Here is a 25,679-nt window from a genome sequence, read left to right on the forward strand (position 1 = left end):
GAGGAGTGGATAACTGTGATGTACCCTGTAATCTCCCATAAATCCTTAAAACTGTGTTAATAAACCAGACCTAAGAAAACACAAGGTACTGACTTACAGGAGAACTGTAATTCCATCACTAAAAATTCTACACAAACACCACATTTAAAAAAACTTAGTTAGCTTCATCAAAGTAAGTTCACTTCCTTCTTTCACGATGCTATTTTTAAGAAAAAATGACCATTTTAAATCTGAGTTTACTGATTTTCATGAAAATTAGTGGCTGTTGCTGGACACTACAGTATGCAAAACTCAAGTTTGGGAACAACCTTGGGTCTTCAGGCCAGCACTCAGGTATGTCCTGGAGATGATGTCATGAAGCCCTGGGCAGATAGAGTCACTTGATAAAGTGCATCTAACTAGCTGGATTATAGTGTGGCATTAGCTTCTACCTCTGAGCAAGAGAGGGGGGTGTTTCAAACAAGAAAAACTGAAAGAGGTCAAAATGGGAAATGGTGGTTTCCTCACATTGGTAAGGTTGAAGAGCATCTCCGAGTCCTGTCTTGAATGTCTTGTCTGACCAGGCTAGAGAGAATCCAGAGGAAATTCCACTATCAACCTCATCCTTCTCCACCAAAAATGTTTAGGATTATGGTATTGAGGGATGCATGTTCCCCACAGAATAAAATGCTGATATAATAGGTGAAGTCTCCCTTCTTAGGAAGCAAAGGGTTCAGTTCATTTTGCATACCTGAGTCATGTAAAAAATGTACATTTACATAAAGAGAGCAAACAGTATACTTGCCACAAGGAGCATATCGGTTAGGGGGTCCAGAGGGCTCTTTACTCATATTCCTCATTCCTCAAGCCTATATGAGGGAAGGATCAAAAAAGGGAAAGACAAAAAAATAGTTATTTAACAGGAGTGTAGACAACTTGTTTTTTTAATTGGGGCACGGCTAGAGTTAAAAAACAATAAAATAAGAGCTGTTGAATATGAGTAGCTTTGCATCAAAATTAAATCCGTTCCCTTTTCATAAAGCGAGATAAACGTCTGTTCCAGGCTCAGTGTTTCCTTCCTTTAGTCATGCAATTCCTAATTTATTGTTCTTGGGGAGAAGGCCCCAATTGCCTTTGCCCATGTTTAACCAGGTGGTGCATAATCCCCCCCAACACACACACACACACACACAGCGCCTTAGGCCCCTGGTACCCAACAGCCTGGCCATGACCAGCGTAAGCCAGGGGTCCCCTGAACTAGAACAGCACCTAGGGTGACCAGAAAGCAAGAGTGAACAATCGGGAGGGGGGCGGCGGTACCAGGCGCCCGTATAAGAGAACGCCCCGAAGAGCGGGTCTGTCCCTATCAAATCCGGACACCTGGTCAGCCCAGCAGCACCTGGGCATGGCGGGATGTGTCCCGACAGCTCCCTCCACCCGCACCAGCAAGGGAAGGAGGCAGCCTGAGACCCCAAATCAACCCACAGACACCCCCCCCCTCCCGGACAGACAAACGGACAGACACCCCACCCCACACAGACAGACACCTCCACTGACAGACACGCCCTCTCCCGCCCCCTTTTCGGGTCCCTTACCGGGCGTGCGGCGGGGGGGGAGGGGCCGGGGCAGGTCCCTCTCGAACCCGGCTGCCGCGCGCGCTGGAAGGAACCGACCCAGCGCCAGGCCGCTTTCAGCAACAAGCACAACAATCCCCGTCGCCATGGCAACGGGCACTCTTTCAGGCCCGCGCGTGGCGGAGGCGGGACGCCAGGGGCAGAAGCAAGGCGCGCGGGCGGGCCCGCCAGCCGCCAGCAACTCGCGCGCCCGCCAAGGGGAGGGTGAGTGAGTGAGTGACGGACGCGGACCCCGCCTGCCCCCTCGTGGACTCGCCCAGGCTTTCGAGGAAGCTCTTCCTACCCCCGCCCCTGTCTGCTCCTGCACTGCTGGGCTGTGCGGTGGCCCTGGCGCGTGTCGGGCAGCGCCCCCGGTACCAGAGCCAGGGTGATGCTGTGATCATCAGGGGTGCGTCTGCAGCCTTTAGGGTGGCATGACACTGCTGGACTCTAGCACTCGTATAACTACCAGTGTAGATGGTGAGGCAAGGCTTAGGTGAGCATGCCTGAGCCCTGTGGGTACCTACCTGGAGCTTTATGCGTCCAAGCTGTGCCTCCCACATCTACACTGTTCTGTTTAGTGAAAGATTCTGCCACTGTCTTGTGTAGCTACACTCTGCAGTGTGGACACGGACTGCTTTTCACTGCAGCAGGTAGCTAAACGTACCCTATGTCAGTGCTGTGCAGTATAGACAGCTTGCTCAAAGCTATGTCTACATCAGGGGTGTCAAACTCGCTGATGGTGACGGGCCAAATTCACAGAGCCTGTACGTCAAAGGGACCATGCGGGCCATGCCCGCGGGCCGTATGTTTGACACCCCTGGTCTACATGTTGTGCAAAATGAAGCACTTGGGACTGTTTCAAGGGGAAAAGGCAGTATGCCGCATTTAACAGAAACTAAATTAGTAACTAGCTTAAGCCTATGCACCCACACACACATACACGTGCCCAAACATACCAGAAAACGTTCTATAGTTATATATAGCTACCAGTCCTGATCGTGGCTTGAGGTCGTAGCTTGGGTCCATTGTTGGAGTTCGTGGCTCGTGGCAGCTACCTGGCCAGGGAAGCTGGGCACGAGGAGAGCACCAACGCTCTTCCCCCCAAAGCCTTGCAATCTCACCCAGTCTTTTATAGTTTTTGAGTTTGGCTGTGTCATGTCGCTTCTCTGTGACTGTTGATTGCTGGCACAATAGCAGACGTGACTTTCAGCTTGTTCTTTGATGTCTTTGATTAAGTTTGTTCTTTTGTTTTCTGGAATGGATTCTTCTTTTGTTTTTTAGGGATGTGTTCGCACTCTTCAGCAGTTAGGATGGACTCCACACTTCATCAGGACAAACTGGCAGTTTGGGTCTGACACACATACATACACCCTCCTTTCACACCTTGTTCAGATAACTATCTTATTCATCTAAAGGTTTAGAAAGGGTTTGATACAAGATGGAGTACATAGGGTCAAAATGGGGTTTTACACAAGATGGAGTACATAGGGTCAAAATGGGGTTTTACATTTACAATATGGAGTATGACTGAGAGAAGTTCAAATGTTATAGACAAAATTGTGAAATGGTGATTATACATAACCATATAGAGGTTGACACAAATAAGGTATGAATTAAAAGCTATGAATTAATCTACACTATGAATTAATCTACAGGGTTACAATTATAATTTTATTCCTACATACACAGTGCAATAAGTGCAATAAGAGGTGTACCCAGGGTCTCAGAGCTTCCCTGCTACTGTTGCCAGAGCTTCCCTGCTACCGTTATTTGAGCTGGCTCGATCAAAGCTAGCTCCAGTATGTCCATCTTTGCTGCAATCACACCTCAGATTGCAGCCCAGAAGTACTGTACTGTGGCCCTATTGAGTGTCCTTTACAGTCTGCCCTGCCTGGGTGCACTAAATGTGATGGGCATGTTAGTGACTGCCTTAGCCAATGCACACCATCGTATCTTCTGAAATACCAGTTTAGAGAAGGCTCAAGTAAAAGAGCAAGACAGGGTTTTTCCCTCTTGTTGGTGCAAATGCCACTCAATTCCTTGGTACATGAGGTGCAGTCCAGCACTCATGACTGGCATGTCTGGCTGAACTGGGGGCCTGAGACAGGGTCTTTCACATTTTCTCGGCGTGTGCTCCAACTCTTCCCACAACATCTGTGATTGCAGGGGGATCAGATAGCAAGTGTGAAAAATTGGGACAAGGGGTGGGGAGTGGGGTTATAGGTGCCTGTTTAAGACAAAGCTCCAAATATCGGGACCGTCCCTATAAAATCAGGACATTTGGTCACGCTATTGCACAGACCATCTTACATCATCTTTGTGATTGCACAGCACCCCTGTGGCAATGGCAGCAATTGCTTAAAAGTTACATAGGAAATTATTTTTGTCTATTCTGATTATTCCAGTCTCTAAAGGTGGCTCCTGTTTCCTCTCTTCCTATGTGGTACCAACTACAAGAGAAATCAGCCAAGCTACCTTCTCCTTTTACAGACATGCACACTCTTATTTGCAATGAAGAACCTCGATATCTATAGAAACAACTAGTGGAGCCAACACACTGTAATCTGCCAGCTCTTGACAGATCATAAGAAATGGTCTACTATCCACAGTATGAGAGCTCCTGCCCTTAATGTACATTAATTAATTCAAGAAAGTCCTCTGATTTGTGTTATGCAGGTCAGACTAGAAGATCACAATGGTTTCTTCTGGTCTTAAAATCGAAACTTCAGTGGGAATAAAAGGAGTTCATCCTTTCACAGTACACAACCTTGCAGTATTCAGCTCCACATTATTTCTTTACTCCTTGAGCCTCTTGAAATAAGAATGTTGAACATATGTCCCATCTGGTCCGGCTGTGCTCAGGAACCTTATGCTTGGTTTGTTCATTATGATATCACAAAGAGCAGCCTGTGACATATTTAGCAGCACTCGGTAGGGCAAAGAAAATTCCAGGTTGACTCCCCCTATGATGTTACTCCCTGTCTATCCTGAAGGCAAGTGCAGTACAAGGATAGCTTTTCTTTCAAAGAAGACATAAAATTATTAGATTTTACATTATTTTAAATTAATGATTAAAATATTGGGTCATAAATAATAATAATATGATTAATACCTTATTTCACTTCATTTTCATGCTCCTATTCTTTCAGTGGTAAATGCAAAGCAAATAAAAACATGTACAAAACTTCAAAGTCTTCAGGGAGCACCTATCTACCTCAGGATGAAACAAGCCCTGGCACCAACAGTGACAGCTCAGACACAGAAAATCAAAGCCAAGATTTAAATTGGTATGGATACTTTTCTTTTAAAATATTCAATCTCTATTAACTTTTGTCATGTGTAAAGAAGTTATATAAATAATTATAAAATCTTTTTAAAGTTCTTAAGCTCCAAAATACATTTACCACTCTTTCATCCACTTCAGAAGAAAGGAAAAGAGAAAAATAAAACAACAACATATTCTAAAGGCCCAATCAAGTAGTCATTGAAGTCAGTGGCAATCGTTTAATTGATTTCAGTTGGTTCTGGAACCTAAGTAGGATTTCATTTTGCTTCAAATGAGCAAGGGAGGTGGCAGTTTTGTAATGTGATATATAAATCCACAAATATTTGCACTGCTAAATTATATATTCTAATAATTTACAGATATCAAACAAAGCCATTCTGTTTTGAAGCCTATAGATTAACTGTTTAGTAACATCTACTATTGCAAATATGCAAATATTACCATTTTAAAGTATTTCTATCTGGCCAAATAGTGAATTTGTGAGGGAAAATATGAGCAAAACTTTGTCTTGGAATCTTTCACTGTGTGTGAGAGAGTAGGCCAAATGCCCATTTTTCATCTAACCAAATCATTTGCTTTTCCTGCATCTCTGACCATGTCAGACCTTTCTTCAGTCCCTTCACTGGCTTTCTCTTGTGTGCTCCTCGCTTTTAACTTGAATAACTTATTCTTTCCTGAAAGTCCCTGCAAACTTTTCCCCTACCTTCCCCTGTTCTCAGTTACCATCCAGTCCTCCCATTCCACGCCCCAGTCAGTCCAAGTCACACCGTTTACTGTCCTTTACACATTATTTTCTCACTGCTAGGGCAGGAATAAATAGTTAATTTTTAGAGTGGAGAGAGGTAAATAGTGGTGCACCTATGGATCTGTACTGGGACCAGTGCTGTTCAGCATATTCATAACTGATCTGGAAAAAGGGGTAAATAATGAAGTAGCAAAGATTGCAGATGATACAAAATTACACAAGATAGTTAAGTCCAGAGCAGACTGCGAAGAGCTACAAAGGGATCTCACAAAACTGAATGACTGGGCAAAAACTGGATGACTGGCAGATGGAATTCAATGTTGATAAAGTAATGCACTTTGGAAAACATAATCCCAACTATACATACAAAATGATGAGGTCTAAATTAGCTTGTTTCCACTCAAGAAAGAGATCTTGGAGTCATTGTGGATAGTAAGCAAACAGAATGTTAAGAACCATTAGGAAAGGGATAGATAATAAAACAGAAAATATCATAATGCCACTATATAAGTCCATTCAAGCCACACCTTGAATACTGTGTGCTATTCTGTTCACTCCACCTCAAAAAAGATGTACTAGAATTGGAAAAGATACAGAGAAGGGCAACAAAAATGATTAAGGGTATAGAACAGTTTCCATATGAGGAGAGATTAAAAAGACTGGGACTTTTCAGCTTGGAAAAGAGATGACTAAGAGGGGATATGATAGAGGTCTATAAAATCAGGACTGATATGGAGAAAGTAAATATGGAAGTGTTATTTACTCCTTCACATAACATAAGACCTAGGGGTCACCCAATGAAATCAATAGCCAGCAGGTTTAAAACAAAAAGGGAAGTACTTCTTCACACAACATACAGTCAACCTGTGGAACTCGTTGCCAGAGAATTTTGTGAAGGCCAAAACTGAAATGGGTGTTCAAAAAAGAACTAGATAAGTTAATGGAGGATAGGTCCACCAATGGCTATTAGCCAAGATGGTCAGGGATGCAAACCCATGCCTTGAGTGTCCCGAGTTTCTGATTGCCAGAAATTAGGAGTGGATGACAGATCACTCAATATTTGTCTTGTTCTGTTTATTCCCTCTGAAGCACCTGGCATTGGCCACTATCACAGCATTGGTCTGACCCAGTATGGCCATTCTAAGTTCTTATAACCCAAACTGCTCGCCTGCTCATTAAGGTCCCTCCTCAAAACACTTCTCTTCCAAAAAAAGTCTCATAAATCCTAATCCTCCCTGCAGTGAATACTGAATTGAAATACATAACAATAAATTCAGAACTGTCTAGCAAACTATGAATAAGTTTGCTATTCATAAGAAGCTCTGGATTGTAGAAACAATGAAAACTGTGAAGATACTGTACACAATGCTCTTTAAGATATTTGCTCTTGATAAGAATGGGTAAAATGATTTTTTGAAACATTTTTTTGAATATCAAATGCTTGGTCTTTCATATTAAACAAAAATGCTTGATTCCAAAAATTGTGGGGATCCATAAGAGCCGTATGGTCAGGGCTTGTGTAGCTTGTGTAACTCCCGTCGACTGCTGCCGAATTTCCTCATAAGTATAGACCAGGCCGGCATCAATGTTGTTACCAGATTTGCCTGTCACCTTGGGGTATGCTCATTTATTAGGGTTACCTTCCTGGAAGGGGTAGGGGGATGATTCTATGAATGTACTGCTTGTGTTACTTGTGTGTTCATATGGCTACAAGTCCCCTCCCAATGGAGCTATCCTGCAGGACCTAAGGTTTTCAGGGCTGGGTTCCTCCAGCCCCAGATTCAACTAAACCTCCCACATATACACACACACATTCCAGATTAACCGAGTGCATCTGAGCGGACCAAGCTATCAGCACTCTCAGCTAACCCCTTATATGTCTCTGAACTGAGCAGGCTGGGTGACACAGTACTTTCAGCGGCCACCCTTATATGCCCCTTTGCACCGCACCAGAATAGAGCACACTTCTGAGCAGGCTGGGTCCAAACAGCACTTTTCAGCTGCCCCCCTTATTTGCCCCTGGACTCAATCAGGCTGGGTCAAACAGCACTTTCAGCTGCCACCCTTATATGCCCCGGGACTCTGTAGGCTAGGCAGAGCAGCACTTCTCAGCTGCCCCCTTTATATGCCCCTTTGCACCACACCAGAATAGAGCGCACTTCTGAGCAGGCCAGGTCCAAATAGCACTTTCAGCTGCCCCCCTTATATGCCCCTGGACTCCACAGGCTAGGCAAAGCAGCACTTCTCAGCTGCCCCTCACTACTCTACAATTGTTCTAGTAGTAACCCTCTTGATAAGCAAACCCCAGAAGATTTTTGGGCAATCTAGGGATCTTTGGCTTAGGTAAAAGAAGTGTTGCTGCAGAGCAAGATAGGGAAGCCAAGAACACAAAAGAGTAAATGAAGTTTGGAGAGAGAGACTGGCAACCAGCGTGATTATAAGAATTATTTTATTGCCAGGTATATAAAACTTATGATACTAATAATAATACCATACAAGGAGAGAAAAACAATCAAACGCTTACAATACTACACAATTACAGTTGGGGTATTGGAGAAAGCTATCCCAGATTTGATTACAAAAGTAGAAAGTTATACCTGGATTAAGAGAGAGAGAGAGTGTTGGAGGAAGATGGGGGAGAGAGGGGGAGTCTCACCACTCCATGCAGCTCAAAGGTTCCCAGGAGACAGGCTGTTCTGCTTAGGGTCCGGAGCGCTTGAGACAGGCAGAGCCCCCAACACGATCAGTCAGGAAAAGGGGAAGTTCCAGTGGAGCTGATGCAGCATTTGGATCCAGGCATCAGAACTGAGGTTTGAACTTGGGTAGGGGTTTTTGTAGGGAAGAAACAATGGTTCAAGGGAAAACACTAGGTTTGTTTATGGGTAAACAATAACTCAAGGGAGTAAACCAGAGTAGTTTTCTTTATGCTGGACAATAGGAGCTGATTATTTCTGGCTATGAGCAGTATTTCTTGAGGGAGCTCACAATGCAATCAGGCAGATTGAGTGTTTTGGATATCAATAACTAGAATGGTCTGATAACTGCGAAAATGGGTGTGTGCAGGTGTGGGTTCATTTACATCAGGAGCAGAGATCTCCCATCATGCAGTGCATCCCTGCTTTGCCAATCCCAGAGCTCAGTGCGGTTCCTGCTTTGGAGCTTGGTTCTCCATTCAGTATGCTAATTCTTGTTCCATCTTCGATATAGATGAGGCTTCTGTTCTCCATTCGATATACTAATTGAGATGTCTCCTTTTTACATCTTTGATGTAGATGAGGCTAGGGGAGTTGCCTTAATCCTATCACTCTTGTTTGGAGGGGTTTAGGTGTGTCTCCCACTGTCTTTTCATTGCTTTTGGTTTCTGGTTCAAGCAGAGGGTGGGGGAGGGGATTCAGGTGAGCCAGAGAGAGTTGGGGTTTTGCGCTCTGGTTCCCCAAGAACACAGAGCTGACAGGTAACAGGGTAGCTGAAAAAAGCTGCTGAATGAGCAAGAATAGAATCTGAGCCATACTTAAAATATCCTACTGTCACATACTGGTAACCATTTCAATTATTCTAGGTATCCAATATTTGTGTCAGATTTCAGAAGCAGAGTTGTATAAATTCGAATTCAGCAAAATTGCCAGATTTGTGTACCAGTAGATTTCATTTTGAGGTTCATCACGTTTGTACTTACAATTTCAGGCATGTTGTGGATGACAAAGTTTGTTAGACTGCTAAATATTCTTGGACCATATTATAAAATACTATCTCCAAAGACTTTTCAGTCAGTCTTGAAATCTCTGAATGTATGTACCTGTCACTACTAATGCTGACATAAAACACCTTATCTCACTTTATCTTTCTTCTCTGAACATTCAATTAATTTGACTATGAGTTTAACTGAAGAACTACATTTCTGCATCGTGAAGCCGCAGGACTGCACCTGCAGTGCTTCATAGAAAATGCTAGATGTTAGGAAGGGTATCACTTGTGCTGGTTATTGCTGCCTCTTATTCATCCCTGAGGGATGCAGAAAGGTTTAGTTTTAAAACATGAAGTGTACCAATTAAATATTGCAGGTATGGTTAAGTGTACTTACTGCAGGTTGAACACCTGAAATTATAGCAAATAATATTCATTATGGATTGTACTGTATTCTTTATCTGATGTTATTTGTTAGTTCCTTAAATATTTTCCATAAATAGAAAATATGTTGAAAACATTATGGTCGCACAATTAAACACTCCAGAATCAGGCAAGTTGCATGTGCAACCTTAATGCTGGCATTTCCTGGCTTTTAAATGCTAATTATGTGACTTCAAAGTTTTCTTAGTACAGGATTTTTAATGGAATTTTAAAAAAAGATTTAGAAAACTAAAGTAGTTTCTTAGTTATTTTTATTCATTATTGCCAAATTCCAGAGCTCAGTGATAGTCCGATTAGTTGCATTGACTGTTGGGTAGATAAGCTAGAGAACACAGGGTAAAGAATTCTGTCCCCTGCTCTATGAAATGGTAATTAAATCAAGGCCTTCAATTTTGCCTCCCAGTGTTTACATGTACAATTAATTGTACTGATTTAGATAACTAATTATCTGATTTTATAGGTTCAGTCAGATACGGGTAGCTATGCTTCTAAATGAGTGCAACTGTGGATGCAAATATTTGTGCCTTAGTACTAGCAATTGTTTTTGAAAATGTAGCCCTTGTTGTTGTTGCTGTTTTTTTTATGTTTCCAAAACCATTTTCTATTTTCCAGGCAATCTCTAAGCAAAGGACCCAGGCCCAGTGGTTCTGAAAGCCAGACCCCTGTTAGTCACAGGCAGGAAGATAGGCAGCTTCTACACTCACCCAAGAGTAAGTTCAAGTGATAGTGATTGTAATCTGTCTACTTGTATTTGTTATTATATGTTGTACATTCACAACATATGTTGTGCCACATACAGCAGTTCTCTTTTATAAGTTGTACTGTTGTATGTGCTTTTACGTTGCTGATTGTTTGTGCACCCAGAGAGATGTTGTTGATAGCCACATCCTATAAGGTGTGGAAAAAATATATTAAAGCAGAACTGAATTAGGAGCATGTTAAGGTTGCATGGCTAAGAAGTCAAAAGTCAGAAAGTTACAAAGTTAAGGTTGTGTGTGCCAAATTAATTCTGTTCCCTTACATCTCTGCATTACAATACAGGCTTTAATTACATGTTTGTATGCTATTTCACAAATAATACTATATAATGTTTTTCTACAACCCTAAATGCACAGGAAGCATCTTATAGCATCATGTGCTAGTCAGACAGAGTCCATGGCAGTCATTTATATACAATATTGGCAGAGACCGAAGCTAGAGCGCCACAGAAACTCTGGTCTCATTCATTGTGCACCTTCAAGGACTTGCCTTACAGTGCTGGAGACAAAAAATGATCATTGTGGAGGCTCTATAATGGATCTGTAGTTCAGGTTACATTGGGATTAGGTTAGTTCAAGTGTACCAATTTGAGTTAATTGTTGCATTGGAGACAAGACCTAAGTGCCAGTTGCAGAATCTTAATTACTGATGAGGATGCTTGAGCCAGAAAGAAACCAGCTTGACTTTCTGTAGAGGTGGTGACTAGAAAAGCAACAACATCTCTTTGCTTTATAAGCTGAGAAAACTTGATCTAGAACAACTAGAAACAAGAAAAAAAGGTCTTGTCTTTACTGGAAAAAAGAAAAAAATGGTTTTTTTTTTCAAGTTGGGTTTAAAGAGCAGTGAAGATGCATCAATTTGGGGGAGGGAGGGGTTTAGCAATTCAAGATCAACCCCAGGCTCTCCATATGGTTGAAATCAAAAGCCTTTACTGCTATGCTAACCCGATTTAAGAACGCACCTTTTTTGCAATGAAGACACGCTCTGAGAGATAAGCACAAACCTCATTATGCCTATTTTACAGCAACTTTTGAGAGTAGAACTGCATTTTTAACCATATCTGAGCTCATTCAACTGTATGCTTGTTGCATGTTTTCCAGAAGGTATCAGGCTTGTCTTCCACTTACTAGTGCTATGCATAACAGTTCTGTGGCACTTTGTGATGAAAAACTGCAGTGCTTTTGCAAGGTAAAGATTAACAAGAATTTTTTCTCAAGAATGGGTGGGTGCATAAATAGATAAATGCAAGTGGGCAGGAGAGACAGATTGGTATTAATCACACTCCCAAACTTGACAAAAAATTAAGAGAGTGATTTACATTGGTGTCAATCCGGGCTCTTGCTGAAACCAGTTCTCACAGTTCTGGGATCAGGGGTCATAAACCCAATCACTAATTGTAACATCTCTTCAGTTTTTGATATAGTGCCTGAATCTCCACTGCTGAAGTCAGAAGAAGGTCCACCATTATTTTCAATGGGTGCAGGATCAAATCAATGGTGAAGCCAACAAGATGGGCTTCAACTAAAGACATTTTTTGCTAATGCAGATTATGTATGTGAAATGTATGGATGCTGCTAACTTTATGCTTTCTATCTCCTTGCTGTTTCCCAGGAAGATTTGGGCTCGAAAAATTATTTCACTGGTGCTGTTCCTCCTCTCTTTATTTTTTTTGGGTGAGTTTCTATAAAGTACAGAGTTAACTGAGACTCTGTAAGGGAGACCAAATTCTTTGTTCAGCCCTGGCCCCTTTATGCTGCTTTGACAGAGAAGCCCAGCTGAGAACTGAAGTAACAGCTGGTGTAAGACATCCCCTCTGGATCTGCCTGCCTGCATCTCATCCACTGTCTGGGAAGAGACTGATGTGGGGGGCCCAAGTGCCTTCTCCCAGCTCAACCATATGGGGCCAGAATTTTCTCAGTCTTGAGGAGCAGCAGTGATTGGCCTACACTCTCTGCAGGAGGCAAAGCAGCCCAGCTTGGGAACAAGAGTATCTACTAGGGGCAGAAATCTTCAGAGCCTCAGTAGTCATTTTGATATCACTAACTTTTTTTAGTTAAAATAAGGAGGGGAAATGTCTTTACTGACTATGGGGCAATAACAGCTTGTGAAATTGGGGGTGACCAGGGAACCATTTGTATTGTTTTGATTCAACTGTTTTTGTCTCTTTTCTGATAGTTATCAACAGTTATTAAAAATGAAGTTAATAAACAGAGGGAAATAAAAATAATTCAATAAAAATAGGCAATAGTAATTTTTAAAAAATAAGTGGAAATTGCAGTAGTAAATAACAAAATTAAATAGCAGGGATTACAAAAAGTTAATAAAAACATAAGCAGGTGAAAAAAGAAGAAATAAGCAGAGGTTAAAAAAATAAACAACAAATAAAGCAACTTTCCAGTTGCATCAGAAATCATATTATCATATACTTCATCCTTCCTTCTTTTACCACTGCCTACAATTTGTTAAACCCGGTAGTTATCTCTTATCTTAGTTTTTGACTACGAACCTGCAAAGAATTACAGATGCTTAACTTTATGCACAGGAGCAAAATTAAACCCATGTGTAATTCTTTGCAGGATCAGTGGCTTAGACTCTGGTCTTGCAATGAGCTCCATGGAGGCAGATCCTTGAACCTGCACAGATCTTCACTGAAGTCCATGGGCCTCTGTACAGCCATGGGTTGAGATCATTGCAGGACGGGAGCTACAATAATCCCTGTTCCAAAGAGCTGTCTTTTTATATGCTTTCCCTCCAATCCTGCAAACATATACACATGTGAACAGACCTATTGACTTGCCAGTGAGTAAAGCCAAATGCATGCTCTCAGGCTTAAGGCCCATAAACCTATTCCCAACTGTAGGTACTACTTCTATACAAAATAATAACACGTCATATGTGAACAATGTAATGTAACATAAGTCTTAACCTTTGCATTTGATAATTGAGTTTAACTATGTAACCCATAATGCTGCATTAACACGTTGAAAATATACTTTTCAGGAGAAAAAATTTGAAAATATATCTCCCCAACTAAAAATAAGAATGTCATTCCACAACCCCTTCAAAATATCCAATTTGGAAACTCAAATGGAGGGATGGTAGGAATGTAGAAAAGGAGGGGAGCAATAGAGAGAGAGGTTGATTTTGCTTATTGAAATGCTGATGACAACTAATACAGCTCTTGGATGTCCCTCAAGGCTTCATTTAACATCCATTCCAAAATTAGGCCACAGTCTTGCATACACTTACACATGTGTTTAACTTTGGTGGGACTATTTGCAGATATCTTTACTAAAACTAAGCATGTGTGTAAGTGTTTGACAGATTGGGGACCTTTGCTCTGGAAGAGAATAATCTGCTGGGATGATAATTTTTTAAATTTAAACAAAGTTGTTCTTTTTATGTCTAACAGGTACTTACTACATGGGACTGCTTGACGGAGGAGGAATTCAGATGTTCAGGGGAACATATAATGGCTTTGTCCTCTATGATTTTAACCATTTCTGGCACAAGGTGACTTTTATTATTAGATTTAACCAAATAAAGACTGCCACTACCAGTCAAGCTTTAGGACAGAAAATGCTTACCAATAACTTACACCTTCTTTCTGTGGTTGAGCCCAGATTCAGTAGCATACATTTCCAAGTACAGTATTTTGGGGTTTCAGGTAATAATTCAAGTAATAATTATTTTGTTTTTGGATCTGCTACTATTTTACTATATAGCTTTGAGCAAATCGCTTGTGCTAAAATTTTCAAAAGTGGCCTTTAATTTTGGTTTTCTTCATTTTTGATTGCCCAGCTTTAGATATCTGGGGCCCGATTACCAGACATACTGAGCACCTACAACTCCAGTTGAAAGCACATGATCAAACAACTTCATAATATAACAACTTAAAAGGAAACTCTTTTATTAAAGTTTCAGTGTTAGTTAGACTTGTAACAAAAAGAGAAACTGTAATAGGAACACACTTTATCATAGGGAGTAACAAGAGTGTGGCCAATAGTATTCGAGTCTCTCCTCAGAGATAATATATTTACTTGTGTCAGAAGACAGTGAAGTGATGTTGTATTGATAACAGAGAGGAGATCCTCTCCCAGAAAACAACTGGAAAAGAAAAGAGGCAAAACCCAAAATGAAGCTAGTAATGGAGTAGTTTTAGGGAAGGTTCTAACCTTCAGTTGGCTGGCTACTAGTCATTTGATCTTTTTTTTTTAACCAATATCCAGGAGCCTGTCATGCAAATTCTTTTTTTAGCAATTATTGTTAATAAGAATAGTAATGTCTAAAATTCTGGATATTTCTAGCAATCAGATAAGTTTGAATTATATTATAATAAACATTTATTTGAAATCATACCTAACAACAAAATTCTAGTTCCAGTGTTTTCCCTATTCCCTCCACAGTAAAAGGTGTTTCCTTTTATTCTGATTTCTCTTTCTTCCTGTGTTCTAGCTGCAATATAGCAGCCTCTATGGAGTAAGCTGAGAGACACATCTACAGACACAGAAAAATTGAAAATTCAGTACAAATTTTGTATATATATTTACCTATATGACGTTGGTTCCTATGGTGTTGTTTTGTTTTTAATAAATTATATTTACCATCTTTGATTGAATAAATCAAATGCATGATGAGAGACTGTGATATCTGCTTCATTAATAAGGAAATGTCCAACATTAATCTTGTGATCTATTTAGTCATCAGTTACTGTTATGTGTTAGTGTTAAACACTTTTAATATGTAGGCGTTGTGTCCATGAATGTCTACCATCTCACATTCCTGTACAGAGTGATTTCCACTCTCTGCAAGAGGCTTTTTAAGGGCTGTGTTAGTGTTTGAAATGAATTTTTTAATAATTTTTCCATCTAGGATGAATCAAAGATATATGGAATGGATCTGGAGTCTCTAAGGTAAGGTGGATTTCTGGATGATTACTTGACTTACTGCTTTAAAGAAATTTCAACCCTGGGCACAACAACTGCACAGATAGAGGAGTTGGGTCTCCCACAAACTTTATACACATTAATGATGTTCCCAACCCCAAAAGTATCTGTAGGGATTTTTTTTTCTCCCCTCCCTTAAAATCCAGAGGAAAGGAAGATGTTGGAGCCGGTAGTTTTTCTTCCCTGTCTTGCAGGCATATAAGTTGCTCATGTGCACCACTAGATAAGAAGGATAAACTGCTTGCTGTTCCATCTTCCCCGGATGTTTGAGGAGGAGCAGCAAAGATTAATATTCTTCTGTTGCTCAGCTTTGTCTCCCTTGAGGTGGAGGGATGGAGAAGTTCTTTTGCTGGTTTCCTCCATATTCTGAAATGGATAGGAATAGAAACTTCTGATTGTTCTATTATCTTCCTGTAAGGTGGAATAGAAACTCCTCTGAACACGGTTTCCACTGTAGGTGAAGAAAACCTCTGCTTCCTCCCAATTCTAGTCAGTTGGTATAGGAGCTTCATGTGAAGAAGCCCTGCCTAGTTAGCCAAGATGAGAGGAATAAGAGGACCCACTGCTCCTATGTGTAGAGGAAGGTATAAGTAAGGAAAGGGGGACATATTTTGTTTAGTAACATTGTTTTAGAAGTTGTTGCACTGGTGACTGCACTTTTTAGTGTGTATTTTGCATTGTTTTATATCTGTTTGTGGTCTATGTGAGAGATGGCAATTGAGAGATTGGAAGCGGGCATATTCTTTTGTGATCCTGTCTGTCATTTGTGTGAGTAGTTTTTGATCAAATGTAACCTGCTGTTGGCTTGGTTTGCATTCCATATAAAACCAGTTACTTTTTCAAGCATAAGTTCTTTCTTGTTTTGAAATGCCCTGAAATCTTTGAAAATGCAGGGTATTGTATCTTGTATGTCAATATTTTTCAGGGAGGACCCCTACTCTTTTGTCCATATTTTATTTTTTTCTACTTCAAACAAAATCTCACTCTTTTAAGCCTGCCCTTGCATATTTTTTAATGTAGTTGCAGATATGCTTCCATTCACTCTGTGTTACTCAGGAAGCAGGGTAAAATTTTTGAAAATGCCTAAGTGACTTAGAAGACTAAGTCCTATTGAAAGTCTATTAGACCTAGGCTTCTAAATTGTTTAGATACCTTTGAAAATTTTGCCCACAGGGCAGTGAGGTTGCTCCTCTAGCTGAAGGTATTAGAACTGGTATTTCAATCTAATTTTCCTCTCACTTACAAATTGATCATCTGGAGCAGATTTCTTTAGTGGTATAAAAAGAACTGTTTGTTGCTTGTCTCTCATTCTCATGACATACCGTAAGCGAGACAGTCCAGAGGAATCATGCTTTCTGTCACTTTTCCCCACTTTTTCTAGGCAGGCAAGCCATGTAGTAAAAGAAATCCAATCCCTTAGAGAGCAGGTAGATAAGCTGCAGACAGAGCTTCATGCTCTGAGGCAAGGTATGAAGGACATCACTCAGCGTGCTATCAGTGAAGCCCTGGAAGGAAGTGAGCTCAAAGGTGTTACAACATGGGTAAGAGGACATTGTAGGATTTTGTAGATAGAGATTTCTATCCTTCTTTGTATCTGCTATAGTTCCTTCTCACACATTCTTTTATACTTCATTGGCATATGTAGTGTAACAGTCTTGGAATTCAGGAACGAAAGTTAGGTTCATCCCCAATTAAAATTTTCCCTTTTGGCTGCAGACTTTTTTGCAGGGTAAATGGGATAACATAGGTAGGAATTTTCATCACCCTAACCATCACTAGAATATAGTATCGCCTACCTCCTGAACAAGATGTACACTACATAGACATTTTAAGGAACAGCAGTCTAAGGTACAGCATTGAATTTTCACCTTTACACCAAGAGAATGATCTGGTGGAAAATTCATAAAGAGAACTTACAACCCAATCTCCTGAGTCACTTCTGGTACCCTTGGGCTCCCTTTGGTCCCTGGTGGTGTGGTCCATCGGAGACCTGCTGCCAAGGCTTTCTCCAGTCTCTCCCCAGGGAAACTCTGTAAGGAGGCACTATTTCACAGGGCTTGCAGGGGATATTATGTGTCCCCTCCTAGCTTCCACAGTCTGTCCCACAGGTCTGTGCAGGAGATCCTCAGCACAGGTAATAGTGTCTAGAGAATCTGTTCCTTCATTTGCAGCAGCTGGTCTTTAAGGTAGAAGTGAATGGTATGGCAGGAATTTCCCAAGGGGACTCCTGTTGGCAGTATGCACTTAGTATTCTTGAGTATAACACACATCCTTGCTCTTTTCAGTTTCCTTCTTTTTCTTGGAAGATACTGGAATTTAACCAATTGATACGATCACTCATTTTTATGAACTACTTGGTGGATGGTTATTAAATTGCACATATATAAGGGACCATTAAATAATGACCACTAAGTGGTCATTATATAGATAGTTACCACTATTATGACATAGTATAATGACTATCCAGAAGGAAGGTTACACACACTTTCCTACAAAGATGGCGATTGCCAAAATTAGAGAACAAAGTGAACACAGTAGTTTTCTGACACTTTGGTTGAGATTCCAGCTGGTTTTCCGAACCTCTAACTCAAGAGATAATACATGCACTTGATACCATGCCTCCAAGCCCAGCCTCTTAGGGTATGTCTACACTTTGAGCTGGGGTTGTAATTTCCAGTGCAAGAAGACATACCTATACTAGCTGTGATCGAGCTAGCATGTTAATTATATAGTGTAGCCATAACGATGCAAGCATCAGGAGGGGCTAGCCACTCCAAGTAACCATCCTAGCATCTTGGATGAGTATGTACTTGAGATAGCTAGCTTCTTTTGCCACCATGACTACACTTTATTTTTAGTGCAGTAGTAACATCTACACTAGGGGAGTTAGGGATTTTTCACACCTCTGAGCACCATAGCTATGTCGATCTCAATTTTAAGGGTAGACCAGACCTTAGTCTAACATAATGGTTACTTGATGATTGTTTTACACATACTTTGGATTGTAAGTGAACTAGTGTATATTCTACTTGCAAACTCCTTTCCGCTCTCACAGTTCTTACCTTTTATATTCCTTCACAGACTGTTCAAAGGATGCTGAATAAAGTACTTGAAAAGCTGGATGAAGACCAAGTCCAGATGCCTGATTATGCCCTCAAATCAGCTGGTATTATCATCATTATCCCCAGTTAGAAGCAGGGTCCTCATTGTGCTATGCACTGTAAAAACATATAAGAAGACAGAGTCCTTGCTCCAAAGAGTTTACAGTCTAGTTTAAGACAAGATGTACAAATGAATGTCACCTACAATAGGAGGGAAATGGAAGAGAGGACAAGGGTCACAGTATAATAAGATAATGTATTTACATAGTCTGACAATGTTCCAAGTCTTTTTTAAAAATGAATGCTTTTATTTTAATAATCACTGCCTATTTTCAGTTTTATTGCCTATTATCAATTTTAAATATTTTAATTAGCCACTGCCTTAATAAGCAAAAGAGAAACAAATGCTGATGCATTTGTAAAAATGCATCACTAAAAAACTTGTGCTTGTTCAGGTCAAAGTACATTAAGAGCCAATATGCTTATGGTTTTATCAGGGGGGGAAAGCTGTGCCAACATCCCTTCCTGCCCATTTGAGAAGAGCATATGGAAGTAAGTATGTGGGGGAGAGAGAACTGTAAGAATTATGAGTAGTGTATGTTGATTGGGTCACATAAAAGAGTTGTTTGATAATGAATTTTTTAGGGTCACACGTGGGGATGAATTTCCAGTTTGAAACAGTCATTCACATAAATGATAATTGTATTACAGAGGCTTTGTTCTCCGTATGTTATGAGTTAAGACCACAATTAGTGTTGTTCATTAGATCCTTTGTATATTTCACATTGTTAAAATACCTGTAATGCTATATTAGAGAGACAGGGTGGATCCAATCTTTTATTGGATCAACTTCTGTTCGTGAGAGAGACAAACTTTTGAGCTTAGTCAAAACTCTTCTTCAGGACCATGTAATGCTATATGTGAGATATCTCATTATTGCATGAATATTTTAATTTCAGGTGCCAACATTGTTCAGCCCAGAACTACTAGGAGCTACCGTCATAATAAAGGAAAATTCTTTTGGTTATCATTTCCAATGCTGGTTTTTGTAAAGTCTCCAGAGGTTATTCTTCAGGTAGAAATCAACATAAAAGAAGTCCTGAGAGGTTTTCTTTCACCCTTTCTTCTTTCCCTTGTAGGTCTCCTTTTCCCACTACTATTCCCTGTGTCTGCTTTCCCTTTTCTTCTCTCCCTATTACTTGAAGTTCAGGGAGGGATAGGTGGAGATAGAAGGCCAGCCTATGCTGCTGTACTTCTTGGCATTATTGCAAACAAACCCAGGTTGGCACCACACCACAAGTGAAGGAAAGTGTGAAATAAAAGCAACAAAGTTAAGAATTGGGACCTAGGAAAAAACATGGGTTGTAAGTGTGGGGGAGTGATGTGCGGGGGAGTTAGACCTTTTACGAATGGTGCAGCCAATGTAGTCCATCTGAATACTTCATCATGGAACTAGTATTTATCCTCAGGATTAAACATATTTTATATTTATTTTTAATTAGACTCTAAATATATGAACTTTATTATTTAAATATCATTAGCATGTTTCAAGTTAGAGTCTAAGGCACCAAAGGAATCCCTGATTTCAGGAATTGCATTGATTTCAGTGTAATTATACCCAGGATACCGTTAGCCGCAGAGTTGCCTAAATCAATCATCATTATTTTGTGTTCTGGTTTTAGCCCAGTAATTACCCTGGGAACTGCTGGCCTTTCCCAGGAAGTCAGGGTGAAACTGTCATCAAACTGGCTATGGAAATAATTCCAAGAGCGGTTACAATGGAGCACATTTCCAAGAAAATCTCCCCTACAGGAGAAATCTCCAGTGCTCCTAAGGACTTCGCTGTTTATGTGAGCATCTTCCTTAGCTTTTTATATAGTTTTTTCTAAGTATGGGGGGAAATATAGGAAAAAAGCAACTTCTGTATATTTCCTTCACATCTGCAACTCACTCCATGTTGAGGGAAAGGAGTAGTTCATATATAAAAAACTATCAGCAGAATCCTTGTTATTCCATTTACTCTTAAAAATGAGCATTTCCCATTCCTGTACAGCCTGCTCTGACTACATGCTACCTACAAGAAAAGTAATGTGGTATAGGGGACTTTGCACAGGGCTGGGCACTAGGAACTCCTGATTTCTATCCTGGCTTTGCCATTCACTCACTCAACCTCTCTGAGCCACAATTTCCCCATCTATAAATGGAGATAGTACTTGCTTACCTATCTTACAGGGATGTTGTGACAATTAATTAACCACAACATGAAGTGAAGGCCACAACTAACAGGCTTCTCCTGGTGTTTGTAACTTTTGAGATGTATTTGAAATAAATCCTTGATTTATGAGCAAGAGTTAGATATTTCATGTGTATACCATCTATGTTTCAGTTTTTTGGATATACTATGACACCACTAGCATGATCAAACCTGGCTTTGAGAATGGACTTGTTCTACGAATACCTTGTTTTATGGATTTAGCACATCACTGAACCCCTGGGATATCATGTCATGCTTTTTGTTTTAACTGTGTCTGCATCATCAGAAAACACGTTTAAACCTCTTGTAATTGGGTTTCCACTGTATTTTGTTTCCTCCGTGTCTATGTTTTTCTGCAGGGACTGAAGGAAGAAGATGAGGAGCAAGGAATTTTCTTAGGACAATTCATATATAACTATGAAGGAGATTTATTTCAGACATTCCAGTTGAAGGTACATTGAAGAAGAGAGGAAGTAATTGTGAGATTAAGATGGATACTGTTGCTTGAAGTAGGGGATTGTTTGAGCTTCCCTGCAGAAGTGATCTGCAGAACTAGCCTTGGATGGAAAGGATTGTAACTTAGTCTGTAGTTCTGTTAATGGCTTTTGAACTAACCTTTTTTCTGCTTCACTATTGCTAGAGTCTAACCTGCTGCATTACCCAAAATGAATTTGGGTGATCTGCCTTTAGGCTATATACACAGAAAACACATCAAATACCATCAGAATATTGGTCCATCAAGTTAAACATTAGTGATAATTGTAAAGAAATCTTTTTGTTGATAGTGTTTAAGTGCTTGTTTGTGTAGAAGTTCTGTGCATGGACCTCACACAGATATCAATGGGATTTCTGCATGTTGTAGAGTCAACCTCTAACAAAGTGAGGAGAACTTCAGTGAGTTACTTTGCTTACTGAAACAGGCAAGCCTTTTTGGCTGTGTCTCTATAGTTAATATAGTTTCTTAAAGTACAGTTAACAGGGGTGTAAGAATTTTCATATCTAGTGGGCAATGATTTCACATGGCAGCAAAGAGTAATATGGTGAACAAGTCACCCCTGCACCATGCTAATTGTTAATCGACAGGTAGAGATAAATAAAGCAAAAAATAATAGGTTGAATTTCTTTCCTTTTCCCTTTCAGAATGAACTTTCTGAATTCATGAGGTATGTGAAACTGAAAGTGCTGAACAATTGGGGCCACCCAGTATACACCTGCATTTATCGATTCAGAGTACATGGAGATCTAAAACATACCTAGGAGTTCTTTGAACATAGCCCAATACTTTAGGACCTCAAAATGGCAATAACACCAGCAAATTAAAAATGAAATTCTTAAGATCCACTCCACTTCATCAGCCAAATGAAAGGGTATCCATAGAAGACAAAAATAGAAAAATAAAAATGCAAACAAAAATACTTTTTTGCAAAATTGTTTTTATTCTTCAAAATGTTACTGTTTGTAGAGAAAAAAGGTATACCATCTGGGATGAATAAATAGTATTTGTCTAATATTTTTTAGATTGCCTGGGATAGGAAATTAGAATCACAGTGAAGAGAGAGAAATATGTTGGATGGATTTATCTCCAGATCTAAGTTAACAACCAGAGAAAATAGTGGGTTTTTTTCTTAGAGATGGACTCTGTATTTCCTATCAAAGCTTTCCCTTGTGTTCTATGTGGTACTCTTTGCTCATCCTCTGCTGGCCCATAGTATGGGTTAGGGACTCTGAATTCCGAGACAGTGATTGATCTTGAGATATTCGCCTACCCCTAAACTCATGGGGGCAGTTTCTCAGCTGGTGTAAATAGTCCTACCTCCATTGACTTCAGCATTAACAACTTATACCAGTTGAGAATCTGCCCCTTACATGTTATTTTTTCCTGATGCATCCCCAATCTCCTTTCTCATTTTCACATGATTTCAATGTAAGTTTGGAACCTCAATACTGTTGATGATCTGGGCCTGTATGCGAGAAGAGGCATTGTATTCCCCAAGCTTTTTACCAAGGTCAGAGAATTTGCCACTAAAATCCCATCTAGTCGCAACAGTTATTTTATTATATATATGCACCCCTCTCCCATTTTCTCTTCAGTTTCTCTCTGCCCTTTAATTTGTAACTTATTAATTGGTTTTGTACAAATAGGATAGCTGGCATTCACCTTTTGGAGATTTAATTAATCACCTCTGAGACATGCCATTTTCTATTCCCATAGAATAAATAAATTGTGAATAAATAATAAGATTGGTGCAGATACCTCCTGGATCTTATCATGAAACTTATTCTTTGGTGTCACAGATAGTTAGCAGCTCAGCTGCAATGCTATTGATCAATGTTATTGGATGAATTTTCTAGCAATAGCAATCAATAGCAATAGCATTGCAGCTGAGCTGCTAACTGTCTGTGACACCAAAGAATAAGTTTCATGACAAGATCCAGGAGGCATCTGCACCAATCTTGTTATTTATTAATCTCTCCCATATGCATTCCTCCTGTATAATATTTCCCAAAGTCTCTGATAGCTCCCAACAATTCAGCCAGTGACCACAAAACTACATTGTACTAGTTTGGTTAAGTTAGGTATTGCAATTCGACTGGATGTGTGGCATACATTTCTCTCTCTCTCTCTGAGCAACCAGATTCTGTGGTTAGAAAACTTACTTACATGGCAAACAAACAGCATCTGCAGTGTTTTCCAGATCATTGTAGGCACCATCCTGCAAAATGCAGAGCACTTTCTGCATGGTGCTTAAACCTTCAGCTAATATTTACTTCAATGAGAGTTGAGAACAGAACACGTCATGGAACTTGCCCCCTTGTGATTCAGTTATTGGTCCCTGCAGTTTTGCAGCTCTGAGTTTGGAGAAGTATTTACTTCTAGCTTGTTTTACTAAGAATAGCTTGAGAATAATACAGTTGACATAAAAGTAAAGCAAAATAAATATATGCTAGTTTTGCAGGCATTTTGCCCCCAGTTTATCATTTCTCTTGTTTAATTGTTTTCATTTTTTATAATTAACACACAGACAATACTAAACCAATGTAAGCATTAACCAAATAAAATAGAACTAGAAAAAGAACTTAATTTAACATGCATGGAGCAATCATTAAAATATTATTGAGTCACAAAAGATCATCAAAAATAAATGATGGCGCTGGAAGATAATTCTACATATAAATGCAAAAATATTTAAAAAAATAAAGCTATAAGAATAAAGAATGAGGAGACAATCAAATCCACTCAGAGGACTTGCATGCAGCACAACTATAGGGTATGTGGAAAGCAGACTTGAAGCTCACCTTTGCACTTTTCTTATCCTTCTGAAGCTACCTTCTAATCCTTCACAGCACCTTCAGAAGGATTGCACCCACTGGCCAATTTCGAACAGCCCAATGACTTTGGGGTTAGAGGGAATCTTGGGCTTTGATGTTGCTGGCCATTTTAAGAGAGTTCCATTTTTAAGAGATGTGAGCTAGCTTGTTTCTTCACACTACCCAGCCCCTTCATGGTCCCTCTAGCTGCCCCTCATATGGGGAGAACAAAACTGCACCAGGGACATCTACTAAGTTTTATATTTCAGTGGTATCACTCACTATCTTTTATGGTAATGCAGTAGAGGAAGCCCTGCAGTCTGCCCCCAGGAGGGGTGTGTGCTGGCTGTCATGATCCCTGCCTACTGCTGAGGGGACTTCTTAGGATCTGATTAATGCTAAATGGGTGCAAACTCCAGAGAGGCCTCAGTATGGGAGCCTGGATTTGGCCCCAGATGCTTTGGTTTATAGCAGAGTTTGTCTCAGTATGTTCTAAGATGATTCCCCCAAATAATTTAAACACAGGTGTGCAATTCATTGTGATTTCTGACAAGGGTTATACACTGTGTCTGTAAGAGTGGGTATTAAAGCCTCATGACCCTGCCTCCTCTCTGATATATGATGCAAAATTACTATATACATTAACTTTTCACATGAAGTGGGTTGCTTAAATTATGCTACTCACAGATCCTGCCACTGGAAAATTCTACACCATTGTCATTGTTGCTGGTTTATCTTGTAAAAAACCACTGCTTTCACTGGAAGACGAGGCTGACACCAAGGTGTCTTGCTATGCCTTTCCAGTGAGTATTTGCTCCTTTTGACTATTCCCTCCTAGTTACTGGCAGGACATGGAGTGGGCGCTGTACTCTACTTACACAGAAAATCTCTGACTTCCCCCTCAGCTGCTCCATCCACTACATCCACTCTTGCTTTCCATGAAAGGAGCCTCTGCCCTTCCTTCTCCACTTGCACAGGGTAAAGGATTTTTCTTCTTTCTTGCCTCTTTTCTTGTATTTATAATGATTTCAGCTGCTACATGACATCCTCTTCACACTCTGAACCACCTGCCTTGATAGTTATGGAGAGAGAGAGGGTACAGAACCACTAGTAAACTTCCTGGGGTAAGGATTGTCTTATTGGCTTGTGTTTGTACAGCACCTAGCTCAATGGGGTCCTGGTCCATGAATAGAGTTCCTAGGTGCTATGAATACAAATAATATGCGGTATAATATCAGCTGTTTCAACAGCAGCAACCTTGGATCCTGTGGCTTTAAGCACTGATTCCATATAGGGTTCCCCTTGTACCAAGAGTCAGAGCAGCATAAACTGTTTTATACTATAATGCTGGGTTTTTATTAGTATGCCTAGATGTATGCCTGCCATCAGACTGTAACAGACTGTGAGCTCATCAGTCCCATCTAGTGTTCACATTAAATCATTTTGTTTCCCCTCTCCAGGCAACTCCTGCCTAACTTTAGTTCTTTAAAAATATCCAGTTCAGTGTTTCCTTTTCCTCTACTCCTTTTCACTCTTTTCCTAACATTTCTCTAGGC

At 40.2% G+C, this 25,679-nt stretch overlaps 2 protein-coding genes across 6 annotated transcripts in view; one reads left to right on the plus strand and one right to left on the minus strand.

Moving 5' to 3' along the window:
* Positions 1-1,909, minus strand: part of CUNH7orf57 (chromosome unknown C7orf57 homolog) — a 25,435-nt gene extending 23,526 nt beyond the window's left edge. For 2 of the 5 annotated variants that reach the window (XM_067550428.1, XM_067550425.1), the window contains exons 1-2: positions 1,575-1,824; positions 785-848 (exon numbers count right to left, since the gene is read on the minus strand). In XM_067550428.1, coding sequence (XP_067406529.1) covers positions 785-839 — 55 coding nt within the window. In that variant the 5' untranslated portion in view covers positions 840-848; positions 1,575-1,824. Of the gene's footprint in view, positions 1-784; positions 849-1,378; positions 1,403-1,574 lie in introns of those variants that run through there. The other 3 variants (XM_067550423.1, XM_067550426.1, XM_067550424.1) reach the window with 3 other exon arrangements.
* Positions 1,700-22,101, plus strand: SUN3 (Sad1 and UNC84 domain containing 3). The gene is given in 11 exon segments (XM_067550408.1): positions 1,700-1,817; positions 11,614-11,701; positions 12,125-12,186; positions 13,926-14,026; positions 15,386-15,426; positions 16,841-17,000; positions 18,541-18,625; positions 19,520-19,635; positions 20,243-20,410; positions 21,174-21,266; positions 21,955-22,101. Coding segments are annotated over 11 exon segments (1,179 nt in total).
* The last annotated feature ends 3,578 nt before the right edge of the window (positions 22,102-25,679 follow it).

Source organism: Emydura macquarii, unplaced genomic scaffold (genome assembly GCF_026122565.2).
Source record: "Emydura macquarii macquarii isolate MOO-44397 ecotype Brisbane River unplaced genomic scaffold, CSIRO-AGI_Emac_v2 contig_1263, whole genome shotgun sequence".
Taxonomy (NCBI): domain Eukaryota; kingdom Metazoa; phylum Chordata; order Testudines; family Chelidae; genus Emydura; species Emydura macquarii.